Genomic DNA, 15,733 nt, shown 5'->3' with positions numbered 1-15,733 from the left:
TGAGAAGGAAGTGGGTGTGGCTCTGTCCTGACTCTGTGGCTTATATTTGAGAAAGACAGTTCATAGTGGTGTCAGAATTAACCACATAACACAGAGGAGAACAAAAAAGTGTTGGGCCTTGGAGGACAAGAAATTTCTGTCACCTTTAACTGATGTAGGAGACACTTCCTGAATAACACATTGTCTGCAGTGATAAGACAAGTCCTTGAACCCAGGTCTTAGATCCTCTTGATAGATGCCTCCCAGTACATTTGAGCGTCCCATTCCATAGAGATGCCTGAAATGGAAGGTTCCCCTGCCTTCTGGTCAATCCTTGCTGTACAGATGGGGGAGACACAGGGATTTTCATAAAGTCGCTGATATTTCAAACATTATTTAAAATTCAACATAGGTTTGCATACTCTTTAACATAGAATTGGCCTAGGAAACTCATGCCTGCCACAATGCATTCCCCATACAATTGCATCCACAGTAAGTGTATAAAATTCATATTTGTCATAAGGAAGAGATGTCTGCTAGAGAAACATCTAAAGTAAATATTCTGAGCCAAAGAGACATCTCACTGACATCAATGCATTGAGATGGGCAATTATCACAGTATTTATGCAAAACAAATGCTATATAGAATATGATACCATGAATGGAGTGTGAGAGATTATGATTTTATGCAGGTCCATGTTCTGGCTTCAGGGCACTGAGACTAGGAATGAAGACAATGTGAGACCAGAGAATAATGCATAGTATCAGATCATATTTTCATTTAACATGGATATGCATTGGGCTATTATGTCAGTTTTGTGAAAAATCAATTAATATCACTTTAAACCAATTGACAGGAATTATACCAGCATGGAAATACATAATAAAAATATCTCTTATATGCTCAGAGCTAATGCCTTTGCTGGACATCCCCACCAGAATAATATGCTTAGAGGTCACTTAAGACTTAAGACTGATATATATATATATATATATATATATATATATATCTCTATATATATATCTTGTTTCTTTAACTTGCATTTGAGAGAAGAATGTAGCCAACTGTAGGGACATATCCCAGGTACCTGTAGCTTTGGCCACACTCCAAATGGCGTGTGGCCACAGATAGGTAGTAGGCAGGAAAAATAAAAGGCTGGGGACAGGGAGCAAGCAGGTCTTACTCCTTGGGGTCAGTTGGAGTGGCTACTTCTCCTTTGGAGGTGGGCAGCATGGAGACTGTCTGTGTCCCAATCTTGACATCAGCTGAAAAGGAAACTGAACCACACACTGGATAAGGGGTATAGGTGGTTATTTATTATGGGAAGTTACTCACAAAAGAAGCTGGTAACCCAGGTTAGCCTCTGCAACCTTTGAGGGTCCCTGTCCCCAGCCTTTTATTCCACCCGTCTACTACTTACCTGTGACCATGCCCCAAAACAGGCATGGTCAATGCTACAGGTACCTGGGATATCTCCCTACAACAATCTACCTTACTTGCCTTGGATTTTCCAGTTTATCAACTTATCTAAACTAAGATAATGCACAGTTCTACATTTAAGTGATGAGCTCTTCCATGCTCCTGAATCAAGAGTATCTATCGCAGGAGTGTTTTATTTGTTTTGTGACAATCATTTGATGAAAACACAAAACATATGTTTAAATAAATCTTACGAAATGAATACCCAGAATAGTGGAAGAAAACAGAGAGATATTGATGGATGAACAATGATGGTTGTAGCACAGACGGGAGATAGAGGAGGGAAGGGGAAGGGAGAGAGAGGGGGCAGGAAGAGACATGGAGATGGAGACAGAGATTTAGACTCATGTAAGAGAGATACAAGAACAAAAGGAGTCAAGGGGGAGTGATTTAAAGAACTCAAATCTGAGCTTTCTCTAGGTTGAATGACACCAACAGGAAGACTTTGATTTCTTTTCTTGAGGTGCTGTGGAAGGATTACTATTGAGTCTGAGTTTATTGTGAATGTGTTTGAATCTACGCATTTTAGAATATTGTGTGAGGAATCACTAATGAAGTAAATCTACTCATTTGGTGCAATGAGTTGGGAACATTTATTGAATTAGTGTGGTGATGGGGAATGTACTGTGTATGTTTAACAGCAAGTTAGACCAGACTAGGAGTCAAAGAGGATTCTGGGAAATGGAGTAGAGAAGTGGTGATCCAGGCAGGAAGTGACATAGCAAGGAGACTCATATTTAACCAAGGAGAAATAGGAAGTGGCTTTCTTTTCCCTTCTGCTCCTGCTCCAGTGGCACCATGTGATCCACTGGCCAGGAGGGACGCCAATAAGGCATCCGATAATATAAGTCTTATAAAATGTATAGGTTTATGATAGTTAAGACTGAGCTAACAGATGAGAATCCTAGTCATTGGCCAAGCAACATTGTACCTAATAAAAGTTTCTGTGTATTCATTTGGGCCTAACTCAGGCGGGCAGCTGGTGTAAAGCTCACATGTGGCAGTGGGACTCGGAGGCTTTTTGCAGAAAGACTTACCGTAACAGTGTGGTATTATGTACCCTTCATTATTTGGGAAAGGTAGAGTGAATATACCTTCTTGAGAATGTAAATTGTGAAAATACCTGTCATCAAAATAAACAGGAGCCTGGACTTCTTCCAAAAGTTCCTCCCTCATCTGTCTGGGTGGTTGAGAGGTCCTGAAGAAAAGGGAAATGTACACTCCTTAAGTCAATGGAACCAGTAGGTGGCTCTAGGCCCTGAGAGCACCCCTTCTTATCTATTTTTCTCTTCCTGTATCTAATCCAGTTTGATTTCACCTCAACTCACATCACAAGGAAAGAACAGTGCTTTCTTGAATTACATCACAACTCCACCTTCTTGCTTTGATCACAAAACGTTATCACTGTAGGGAATCATCTGACTGCAGAGCAGAAAAATCATAGATTAGAGAGATACTCATTCATAATGTATTGCCACAGTTTTCCCTTTGTGTTTTATAAAGAAAAACCATGTCAGTGGTAGTGGTCCCTTGTAAAGTGCTGGTCAATGTATGGTCTACTCTGGGAGCATCCTTAATCAGCAATGCATCATCCCAGCAGTCCTTCTGCAAAGCTGACCAAGGCATTGTAGGACTGTGAGAAGGAAGCAGAGTAACAGACACTCAGGATGATTAATTCTGTGTAAGTCTCCACACTGATCTCTGTCATCTCAGCTTCCTGCTCCTCCCTGTTTTCTGACACACTCAGGATGTGGTTACAACACTGTGTGTTGCTGTGTGTTGCACAGTAATAGACAGCAGAGTCCTCAGATGTCAGGCTTCTGAGCTCCATGAATGCTGTGCTGGAGGATTTGTCTGCAGTCAGTTTGACCTTGCCCTTGAATTTCTGATTGAGGTCAGTATAACCAGTATTAGGAAAAAAACATCCAATCCACTCCAAGCCTTGTCCAGGCTTCTGCTTCACCCAGTGTATATACTCATAAATGAAGGTGTAGCCTGAAGTCTTGCAGGACAGCTTCATTGAGGCTCCAGGCTTGACCAGCTCAGCCTCAGACTGCTGCAGCTGGACCTGGGAGTGGACACCTGTGAAGAGAAAGACAGAGTGGATGTCACTGTCACCTGAGAACATGGCCCCTCCTCAAGTCTGGAACTTGGAGCCCTTACCTGTAGCTGCTGTCACCAGAAGAGGATGATCCAGCTCCAGCCCATGGTGAGGACCTGTGTGCTCAGTGACTGTAGAGAGGACACTGATCATATGTTGTTGGTGGTGTGGACATCCCTGTATTTACCACATAGACTCACATGATTTGCATATTCATGAGCAGGGTGCTTCTTAGATAAGGACCTAGTCCAGCTGGAGAAGAAGGAGGTGGAGGACACCTGGGTCAGTCAACTGGATGCTGAGGTCCAAATCTTCATCCTGTCTGAGGAAGCAGTCATTCCTGAGAACTGTGTAGACATTGTGGTTATAACATCACGGCCTAATCTCTCCATTTACAATAGAATCCCACCAGATTCATTAGTTCCTTTTCATGACAAAATAGATACACAGGTGGTGATAGCAATGATGAGAATTGTCCACAGGAATTTAATCAACACCTAAATGGGTAGAATTTTCACTCTTCTTTCATATATAAGCTATGTATATTTTTCTGTTCCAGAATATTTTAGGTGTATGCTCCTGGTGGCTTTTTTTCTTTTCTTTAATCCTTTTGTATTTGTTCATTAATTTCCTTTCTATTGAAAAAAAGAAAATTTTTGGGTTTCTTGTAGGAATATGGAAAACAGCTAAGAGGAATTGGACATGGAATCTCATCAGAATACAATGTATGAAAAAGTTTTACAATAATAAAAAATACATAAATATTTTAAAATTAAGGGAGAAAAATGTATGTAATATTTAACATTGATTGTTTACTCTGTGTGAAAATTGTAGACTTCATATAGCAACTGTAGCAGATGTTGTTCAGCTAATAGACTTTAAGAAGGCAGTGCACAGAGGCTCTGGAGTTCCCTGCAATCCTCAGCAGATTTCCATCTGATTTCCTCTGATTAATGGCTCTATTGTGCCCCCTGCTGTCCTTACAATTTTTATATTTTTATCATCCTGAGTTCAATAATTTGGATTGCTAGCAATTAACTTGTCACAACTTCAGTCTTGTTTGGCTCCCTCCATCCTGGCCTGTTTAAAATTTAGTTCTTGACAGTTTTTGACAAAGAAGCTACATTTATGCAATGGAAAAAAGAAAGCATCTTCAACAAATTGTGCAGGCATAACTGGATTAGGCCATGAGAAGTTTGCAGATGGATCCATATCTATCACCATGCACAAAATTTAATTCCAAATGGATCAAAGATCTGAACATAAATCCAGCCACAGTGAATATCTTAGAAGAGAAAGTGGGAGATACCCCTGAACAAATTGGTACAGGAGACTACTTCCTGAACATAACACCAGCAAACAGACATTGAGAAAGATAATTAATAAATTTCTCTCCTGAAACTGAGAAGCTTCTGTATGACAAAGGACACTTTTATTAAGAAAAAAACCACAGCCCATGGAATGGGAAAAATATCTTCACCAACCCCTGATAGGGAATGTACTGTATATGTTTATCTTATGGATTGTTAAATAAAATACTGTTTGGCTAATGAAACGGCAAGTTAGGCAGGACTAGGAGTCAAAGAGGATTCAGGGAAATGTAGTAGAGAAGTGCTGATCCAGGCAGGAAGTGACATGGCAAGGATCTCATATTTAAGCGAAGGAGAAACAGGAGGGGCCTTTTTATCCCCTCCACTCCTCCTCCAGCGGCAGGATGTAATCCACCGGCAAGGAGGGACGCCAATAAGGCATCCTATAAGATAAGTCTTATAAAATATATAGATTTATGATAATTGAGACTGAACTAACAGATGAGAATCCTAGTCATTGGCCAAGCAGCTTTGAACCTAATACAAGTTTCTGTGTATTCATTTGGGCCTAACTCGGGCAGGCAGCTGGCATAAAGCTCACATGTGGCAGTGGGGCTCAGGCGACATTTGGCAGAAAGAATTATCATAACAAACCCCACATGTGAGAGGGCTGATTTCCAAAATATACAGTGAACTCAAGATGCTAGCCACCAAAACACCAAACAATGAAATTAATAAGTAGGGTGCAAAACTAAGTAGATATTTCTCAACAGAGGAATCTAAAGTTGCTGAAAGAGATTTAAGAAAGTGCTCAACATCTTAGCCATCAGGGAAATGCAACTCAAAACAACTCTGAGATACCATCTTACACTGGCCAGAATGGCTAAAATCAAAAACACAAATGACAGTCTATGCTGGATAGGATATGGAGAAAAAGGAACACTGCTCCATTGCTGGTGGGAGTGCAAACTTGTAAGACCACTTTGGAAATCAGTATGGTGGTTTCTCAGGAAAATCATACAACAAGGACATATGTTCATCTATGTTCATAACAGCGTTGTTTGTAATATCTAGAACCTGCAAGCAACCTAGGTGCCCCTCATTGGAAGAATGGATACAGAAAATGTGGTAGATTTATACAATGGAGTACCACTCAGCAGAAAAAGAGCAATGGAATCTTGAAATTCGCAGGCAAATGAATGGAACTAGAAGAAACCATCCTGAGTGAGGTAACCCAGTCACAAAAAGAAAAACATAATATGTACTTACACATATATGAATTTTAGACAGAGCAAAGGATTACCAGGCTACAATCCACACTGACAGAGAAGCTAGGACACAAGGAGGACTGTAAGAGAAGAATGCATTCCCCACCCCCACGCCCTACCCCTCACCCCCAGAAAAGGGGAAAGGGATAGAATTTCCTGAGCTAATTTGGAGCATGAGGGTAGGGGAGAGGAGGCTGGGAGATTGAGAGAGATAGTAGAGGAGGGGAGGGGAGGAAATGGGGGAGCAGGCAGGTGAAGTTGTGGGAAGAATAGAGGAGAGCATGATGAGAGATACCATAGCATAGGGAGCCATTATAGTTTCAAGAGAGATCTGGCACTAGGGAGATTTCCGGAGATCAACAAGTACAACACCAATTGACAATCTAAGCAATAGTGGAAAGGCTACCCTAAATTCCCTTCCGCTATAATGAGACTGATAACTATCTTATATGCTACCCTAGAGCCTTCATCCAGTGGCTGATGGAAGCAGAGGCAGACATCCACCACTAAACACTGAACCACACTTCTGGAATCCAGTTGCTGAGAGGGAGGAGTAAAGAGCAAAGGGGACAAGACCAGGCTGGTGAAACCCACAGAAACAGCCGACCTGAACAAGGGGGACCCCATGGACCCCAGACTAACGTCTGGGAGGCCAGCACAGGACTGACCCAGACCCCTGCACATGGATGTCAATGAGGAGACCTATGAACTCTGTGGGGCCTCTGGCTGTAGATCAGGATTTATCCTGTTGTGAGAAAGGACTTTAGGAGCCCATTCTACATGGAGGGATGCGCTCTCAGCCTGGACACAAGGGGACAGATGGGGCGGGGTTAGCCACTGCCCAGGATGGTATGACAGACTTTGGGGATCACCCATGGAGGGCCTCCTCCTCCCTGGGGAGCATAGGGGGGTGAGTTTTGAGAGGAGTTGAGGAAGAGGAGAGGGATTGACTGTGAAGCAGGCTTGTTTCTAATTTGAATTAATGAAAAAATTCTTTGGAAAAATATATTAATACATTTTCTCAAATTGCATTGAATACTTACTCTGTTAAACATTTCAACACACACAAGAACTGCTTGACCTGCCATCTGTTATTCTGTCATGTGGAAAGCTTTCACTTGTTATCACCACAGAAATCATATTGTCTTGTAGTATTTTCATTTTGTGTAAGTGACACTTGATTTCTTCTTGTCACTATTTTTAATATAAATGTCTATAACAAACTTTCACAAGTCTCTGGTGGGGCCAGAGTCTACCTCTTCAGAGATCTTTCACAACACCACAAGCCACTAAGCACAATGTGTCTTTGTCAGCTGTGTGACTGAAGCTGAGCTGTCTGCAGAGCACAGGGGGTAGTGCAGAGATTCAAAGGTGTTGAGTCTTTCTCTACTGCAAATGAGGACTCTTCCATCTTTTCACCTTGAGAAAGGAGTTACTTAATGATGGATGTGTGCAGTTCATGAATGGGCTTCCCTGTTGTCCACAGAATCAGGCATGAAATTATGTAGATGTTAAACACAAGTTTTGTGAATTAAAGCTCTTCTCACACAAATACTGTTCAGTGAAAATGTTTGATTTCTACTGATAATGAGGTGATGATGGGAAAACAAGAAACTATTTTCTCCTTTGCTGTGAGGTAGGGTTAGTGTGGGGGCTCCTGGAGAGAGGACACCTGGAGCAGAGCTTTCCTGAGGCAAGGCTCAGTTGAAGGTGGGCAATTATCAGGACGAAAGACAACTCACCTCACAGAGACCAGGGCACTGAGTCCTAGAGTTCACTGCTGAGCAGGAAGCCTATCTGTCAGTGTCCCCAAAGTGACACAAGAAGGTGGAACAGACAATGGTAAGTCCTTCATTATACAATATTAATATTATGATTAAGCCGACATTTTCCCAGGTTAGCCAGGACTCTTTTAATTTCTAAGATTCTAAGAAGGGAGACAGAAGGAGGAGTCAGGAAAACTGGGACAGACCATTTTCCCACAACTATCCCCAACGGGAACAGGAGCTGCAGGCTGATCCTCAGCTGAGTTTAATGTGAGCGGCTCCCATCAGTGTTGAGAACAGAGGTCAGAGGTTGTTCCAGAGGAACAAACTCTAGTAGGATATATGATGAGGAAGAAAGGTATTCATTAAGTAGCAGATAATGGCTCAGCTCTGTTACGGAGGTGCACAGTTCTCAGGAAAACAGACATATGTGAGACCTGTTAGGGTGTCTAGTCACATAGTGTGACTGCTCTGACCTCCTCTAATAACAAGCACTGACCTAATCTGAATATTTTAGGATTTTTCCATGAATCTCATGAGGTAGAATCCTCACCAACACCCAGGACCTTCATTAATGTTTGATCCCGGTGACATCAGTAGCCATTTCTGCAGACAGGGGTGATTTTTAGCATTTAGTTCATTTAGACAGTGTGTGTGTGTGTGTGTGTGTGTGTGTGTGTGTGTGTGTGTGTGTGTGTTTATGGAGGGAAAACAGAACTCTGTTTTTTCCTTCCTTACAGACCACAAGTACAGAGAGCATTATGGGAAATCATCAGATGGAGTGCCAGCTGAGACTGAGAACCCAGGAACACTCAGTTACATCTGCACCTGTTCCTGCAATGTGCTGGTTTTCCATATGCGCAGTGCGCCCCCTGCTGGTTCTGAGCGCTCCTTCAGGGAGGTTTTTGTCAGGTTCACACTGAAGTCCTCTCACTGTGTGTCCAGCACAGTAAAAAATGACGGTGTCATCAGCTCTTAAGCTGTTCATTTGCAGGTAGAGGCTGCTTTTGGAGTCTCACACTGAACCTCACACTGGATGCCTGCAAACAGAGAATTCTGTCAGTACACACTCACGGATGTCCAATAACCCTCTCACTTACATTTGCCCAAACACTTAGTATCTCTCCTTATGTATAAATTACCTTTGAACAGGGCCACAAGGAAAACCCAGCTCAGTATCAAGTCCATGCTGAGTATTGAGTGTTCAGTGATGACCACAGAATGGAAGTACAGACCTGTGAGTCCAGACCTGGGCATCTCTGTCAGAGCTGTAGGGTCAGGGCTGGTTTTCATGGGCAGAGGGAGACATAATTTGCATGCCTTCCTGCTATGTCATGAACTCAGGGCCAGGAGCTTAGTGGAGACAAATAAGGGTGCATATGTCTGAGATGAAATAAAGACCAAAGTGGAGTTTATGGTATGAAAGCATCACTTACTCTCCAGGGCCACAGCTTAGTTGGTAGAGTATTGTTTTGCATTTTTGAAACCCTATGTTTATTCCCAGGACTGCATTGTAGACAAGAGAGTGGGCAGGGGAATCAAGGGTTTGAGTTATGCTTGGTCTGTATTGAGCTGTTTGTCAGGAGGAAGAGTGAAAAAGAATGAATAAGAAAAAAATAAAATGTACTTAGTATCATTTTAGGTTTTAAAAAAGAAATAAAACTTTTCAGCCTTAATTTATTGTTTTCTTTTTTAAATTCTTTTCTTGTCTTTGTGAAATAATTACATATTTAATAGGAAACTCAGAGAAACAAAACGAAACCAAAATGATTTTTAAAAAATGGATCAGTGAATAGTGAAAGCAATTGTTAAGCTGAATTAACACATTGTTGCTGAGTGGTACAGCATATCAGGCATAAAGGTCCACTATTGACCCTCAACAAAACAATAGAACAACTATATGAATATAAACACTGTGGTTCTGCTTTAACAATGATTAAAACACATTTTGATGACCTGTATTTAACATTTAGCTCCTCCAGGACAGACCTTCCCCAACTACAATAAAGACCTGCTCTTCTGTGACCTCCCTAAAACACCCGATGATTAGAGGAAGAGGAGAGACGGGAAAATTATTATGTATGGATGAAGAAGTCATGAATTTGAGAGTGAGCATGAGTTGGACACAAGATGAATTTGAGTGGGGACATTGACTGCCACGGTGCTAAGATTAAGAAATTCTCAAAAAATATTTAAAAATTTAAAAGCAACAAGGGAATCTCCCCTCATGCACAGCTCCATTGTGAGTGGCTTTCCTTCAGTGCTATCACTCAATGGGAAGCCTTGGTATCCAGGCCTGGGCTCCTCAGCAGGTTCTGTGGGGTTAGGACTGTGCTGGTTTTCAAGAGCAAAGGGAGGCCTTGTTTTCATTTCAAGCTCCTTATAAGGAGGTTTGTATTGGGAGTATTCGAAATTTAAATGCCTACACCAAATGAAAGAGACAAAAACAAGTAACAAGGAAAGAATTAAAAATATTATCAATAATTACTTCTGATATAATTTGGTCTTATTTATTTTTTAATTAATTGAATTTTCACAGGAGACACCACTCTCTCTTATTAGGTCTACAAAGGCCATTACAATACAAATTTGATAATTTTAGAATAATTAGCAAAGTTTTATACATGATGAGTCTAAATATTAAATTGAAGAAATTGTTTTAAAGGATGTTGCTTACTGCTAATTCCTATAAAGTCTGGTGTATGAAACCCAGTATTGAAGAACAATGATATATAAATTCTATACACTATTATTTTTCTGGGATTTACTTTTAATTTTGAAATTTAACTCTTTGTTTGCATTAATTATTAGTCTGGTGAGGACTGTGTTTCAATTAGCATTCCTGTACATCAGGTCACTAGTTTTAAACATTTTCAAACTAATGAAGGAACAATGTGTGCCTCTGCAAAACGACAGAGAGAAATCATGAGGGCTCACTCATGGACCCTGCTCTGGTGTCCATCCATCCTTTCAGACCTGTCCCCTCCCCAACAAGACCTCTGTCCTGATTGGGTGAGACTCAGCAAGAAGAACCTTGAGATTGCCTCTCCATGAGACATGACTGTCCAATCCTAGTTTCCAATTGAGGATTTCAGTTTTTATGAGATGTACGTCTACATGTTTATTGAGAAGGTCTTTGAATTGTGTCAATTTCTTCTCTGCGGCATTCCCAGGAGAGTGACATATATTTTGGAATAAACTGACCTTGTATCTTTCTAGGGGAGGATTCTAACTGCCATTGGAGATGGTCCCCTGGACCTTGTATGTGGTTAACTGAGAGGAATAAACTCTGAGTAGAGTCAGGAAACACCTTTGCTGGCCCCTCTGTACTTACTCCCCAGGATCTGCATAACTGATTTATTTTGGTTTTCCTTTTTGATGTCTCATGGTAAAAAATACTTATCAATGTTATTGATCCTGTGGACTTGATTTCATTGTAAATCATAATGATATTTCAGACTGTGTTCCTGTGTGTTTTCTTGATAGAACAAGGTCTCAAATTGATTAATCTAACTCCTATGTATGGATTGCTATGAAATGTTTGTATACAGATTTATACTCTCTCAGCAATTTTGTACAGGTCAGGAAGGTTGTCCTAGGAATCTCTTGTGAATGTGATGGACCATGGCAGTCCTAAGATGGAGTTCTGTGAAGAATGGAAGCTTTGTCTATTCTTGAGAATTCCAGGCTGTCCCCACAGAAGTCAGCTCTGTGCACCTTGCATGAGTCCAGCTAGTCCAATCTAACAACAACTCAGCATTCATATTACTTTTAATCTTTCTGTTGACAGTTCCCCAGCATTCACAGATAAGGGAACCCTCTTTCCTGACTCTGTGGTTTATATCTGAGCAAGAGTTCATGATGGTGTTCAACCTTTATGCCGAATATAAGACATTGGCAGGACAGTGGGCCTTGGAGGACAAGAAATTTCTTTAATAAAAACAGTAGCCTTGCTGTCAATGGCAGAATTATTTTTCCTGATATTCAGCCTTTGTAGAGCCAAGGTATGTGTGTTCTCCTAATTAAAACAGAAGAAAAACCATAAATCCTACATAGAAAGAATTGTTTAGATACAGATATGTGAAAGTAATAACAGAGTCAAAAGTCAGCAGAGGTCATTAGTGGCCCTTGACACCTCCGAAAACATAAATCTCTCTCTCTCTCTCTCTCTCTCTCTCTCTCTCTCTCTCTCTCTCTCTCTCTCTCTCACTCTGTGTGTGCATGTGGTGTGTGCGTGCGCGTGTGCGTGTGCGTGTGTGTGTGTGTGTGTGTGTGTGTGTGTGTGTGTGTGTGTGTGCTTGTGTGTGTGTTGGTGTGGGGGTGGTGGTATTATCCTGTGACATACACTGATGTCCAGTCAACGTCAGTCAGTGTCACTCTAAAATGTGTTGCAAAGACAATCCAATTTCAGGAAATAGGGCAGTGATCACCCAGGGCTCCCATGACATCAATGTCTTTTACATTATCAGTTTAGGATCCCCATGATATGGCCCAGTGTTATGAGATCAGGAGCCCAGAATGCTGAGAGAGTAACAGACTCTATACCAAAGGACTCCACATTGTGACATTCGGGCCATCTTCATCTCTATTGAGAAGAAATGTCATTACTACTAACAAAGCAATCCAGGGTCAGACCTCCCCATAATTAAAGGAAAGGTAAAAAGACTCCCCACAAACTATGGAGACAACTTACACCAAAGTATTTTGTGTGCTGTTAGATACATTTCTGAATTTTGAAAAGAACTTTTGTTTGTTTTGATATTGTTGATTTTTATTTTCCTAGTCAAATTCATATTATAGTGTTTTCCCAATAAAATCCTAGTGTCTTAGATTTAAAGGTCACACACAAACACACACACACACACACACACACACACACACACACACACACACACTATAATGTATGGTCATAGTGTCTTATTCTCTATTTCATTAAAGCAGAAGTATGTCAATATAGGTGTTCACTGATAAAAATCTCCTCAAGATCTGGTTACTGAATGAAAACCAATAAGGATTACATCATTATCAGATATTATTTGGAAAAATTGACAAACACTATGTAAGACCATTAGGAGTAGGGTAAAAACGGGACACAAAGAATGATTATTTCTGTGTAAGTATCCAGGCTGATCTCATCTGTCTTCTCAGCTTCCTGCTCCTCCATGGTTTCTGACACACTCAGGATGTGGTTGAAACACTGTGCAAGACACAGTAATAGACTGCAGAGTCCTCAGATGTCAGGCTGCTGAGCTCCATGTAGGCTGTGCTGGAGGATTTGTCTGAAGTCAGTCTGGCCTTGCCCTTGAATTTCTGATTGTAGTCAGTATTACCATAAGAAGGATTAATCCATCCAGTCCACTCCAGGCCCTGTGCTGGCTTCTGTTTCACCCAGCTCATAAGATAGCTAGTGAAGGTGTGGCCAGAAGTCTTGCAGGACAACTTCAATGAGGACCCAGGCTTCACCAGCTCAGCCCCAGACTGCTGCAGCTGGACCTGGGAGTGGACACCTGTGGGGACAAGGTGTCCCCCATGGCCCCTCCTCATGTCTGGAACTTGGAGCCCTTACCTGTAGCTGCTGTCACCAGGAAGAGGATGATCCAGCTCCATCCCATGGTGAGGACCTGTGTGCTCAGTGACTGTGGAGAGGACACTGATCATATGTTTTTGGTGGTGTGGACATCCCTGTATTTACCACATAGACTCACATGATTTGCATATTCATGAGCAGGGTGTTTCTTAGATAAGGACCTAGTCCAGCTGGAGAAGAAGGAGGTGGAGGACACCTGGGTCAGTCAGCAGGATGCTGAGGTCCAAATCCTCATCCTGTCTGAGGAAACAGACATTCCTGAGACCTGTGTAGACATTGTGGTTATAACATCACAGCCTAATCTCTCCATTTACAATAGAATCCCACCAGATTCATTAGTTCCTTTTCATGACAAAATAGATACACAGGTGGTGATTGCAATGATGAGAATTGTCCATGGGAATTTAATCAACTCCTAAATGGGTAGAATTTTCACTCTTCTTTCAAAAATGAGCTATTTATATTTTTCAGTTTCAGCATATTTTAGGTGTATGCTCCTGGTGGCTTTTTTTCTTTTCTTTAATCCTTTTGTATTTGTTCATTAATTTCCTTTCTATTGAGAAAAAGAAAATTTGTGGGTTTCTTGTAGGAATATGGAAAACAGCTAAGAGGAATTGGACATGGAATCTCATCAGAATACAATGTATGAAAAAGTTTTGCAAAAATAAACAATACATAAATATTTAAAATTAGGAGAGAAAAAAGTATGTAATATTTAACATTGATTGTTTCCTCTGTGTGAAAATTGTAGACTTCACATATCAACTGTAGCAGATGTTGTTCAGCTAATAGACTTTAAGAAGGGAGTGCACAGAGGCTCTGGAGTTCCCTGCAATCCTCAGCAGATTTCCATCTGAATTCCTCTGATTAATGGCTCTATTGTGCCCCCTGCTGTCCTTACAATTTTTATATTCTTATCATCCTGAGTTCAATAATTTGGATTGCTAGCAATTAACATGTCTCAACTTCAGTCTTGTTTGGCTCCCTCCATCCTGGCCTGTTTAAAATTTAGTTCTTGACAGTTTTTGACAAAGAAGCTACATTTATGCAATGGAAAAAAAGAAAGCATCTTCAACAAACGGTGCTGGCATAACTGGATTTGGGCATTAGAAGATTACAGATCGATCCATATCTATCACCATGCACACAATTTAATTCCAAATGGATCAAAGATCTCAACAAAAATCTAGCCACAGTGAACATCTTAGAAGAGAAAGTGGGAGATACCCTTTAACAAATTGGTACAGGAGACTACTTCCTGAACATAACACCAGCAAACAGACATTGGGAAAGCTAATTAATAAATTTCTCTACTGAAACTGAGAAGCTTCTGTAAGGCAAAGGACACAGTTATTAAGACAAAACCACAGCCCATGGAATGGGAAAAATATCTTCACCAACCTCTGATGGGGAATGTACTGTATATGTTTATCTTATTGATTGTTAAATAAAATACTGTTTGGCCAATGAAACGGCAAGTTAGCTAGGACTAGGAGTCAAAGAGGATTCAGGGAAATGTAGTAGAGAAGTGCTGATCCAGGCAGGAAGTGACATGGCAAGGAGACTCATATTTAAGCGAAATAGAAACAGGAGGGGCCTTTTTCCCCCTCCACTCCTCCTCCAGCGGCAGGATGTAATTCACCGACAAGGAGGGATGCCAATAAGGCGTTCGATAAGATAAATCTTATAAAATATATAGATTTATGATAATTGAAACTGAACTAACAGATGAGAATCCTAGTCATTGGCAAGCAGCTTTGAACCTAATACAAGTTTCTGTGTATTCATTTGGGCTTAACTTGGGCAGGCAGCTGGCTTAAAGCTCACACGTGGCAGTGGGGCTCAGGCGACATTTGGCAGAAAGATTTATCGTAACAAACCCCACATGTGAGAGGGCTGATTTCCAAAATATACAGTGAACTCAAGATGCTAGCCACCAAAACACCCAACAATGAAATTAATAAGTAGGGTGCAGAACTAAATAGATATTTCTCAACAGAGGAATCTAAAGTCCCTGAAAGAGACTTAAGAAAGTGCTCAACATCTAAGCCAACAGGGAAATGCAACTCAAAACAACTCTGAGATACCATCTTACACCGGCCAGAATGGCTAAAGTCAAAAACACAAATGACAGTCTATGCTGGATAGGATATGGAGAAAAAGGAACACTGCTCCATTGCTGGTGGGAGTGCAAACTTGTAAGACCACTTTGGAAATCAGTATGGTGGTTTCTCAGGAAAAT

At 41.1% G+C, this 15,733-nt stretch overlaps 1 gene segment (V, D, J or C); it reads right to left on the bottom strand.

Moving 5' to 3' along the window:
• Nucleotides 1-2,405: 2,405 nt before the first annotated feature.
• LOC118238838 lies at nucleotides 2,406-3,643 on the bottom strand. The segment is given in 1 exon segment: nucleotides 2,406-3,643. A coding segment is annotated over 1 exon segment (540 nt).
• Nucleotides 3,644-15,733: the final 12,090 nt, after the last annotated feature.

This window comes from Cricetulus griseus, chromosome 5 (genome assembly GCF_003668045.3).
Source record: "Cricetulus griseus strain 17A/GY chromosome 5, alternate assembly CriGri-PICRH-1.0, whole genome shotgun sequence".
Classification (NCBI taxonomy): domain Eukaryota; kingdom Metazoa; phylum Chordata; class Mammalia; order Rodentia; family Cricetidae; genus Cricetulus; species Cricetulus griseus.
The sequence above is the reverse complement of the archived record's forward strand: the minus strand, read 5'-3'. Positions and strand labels throughout refer to the sequence as shown.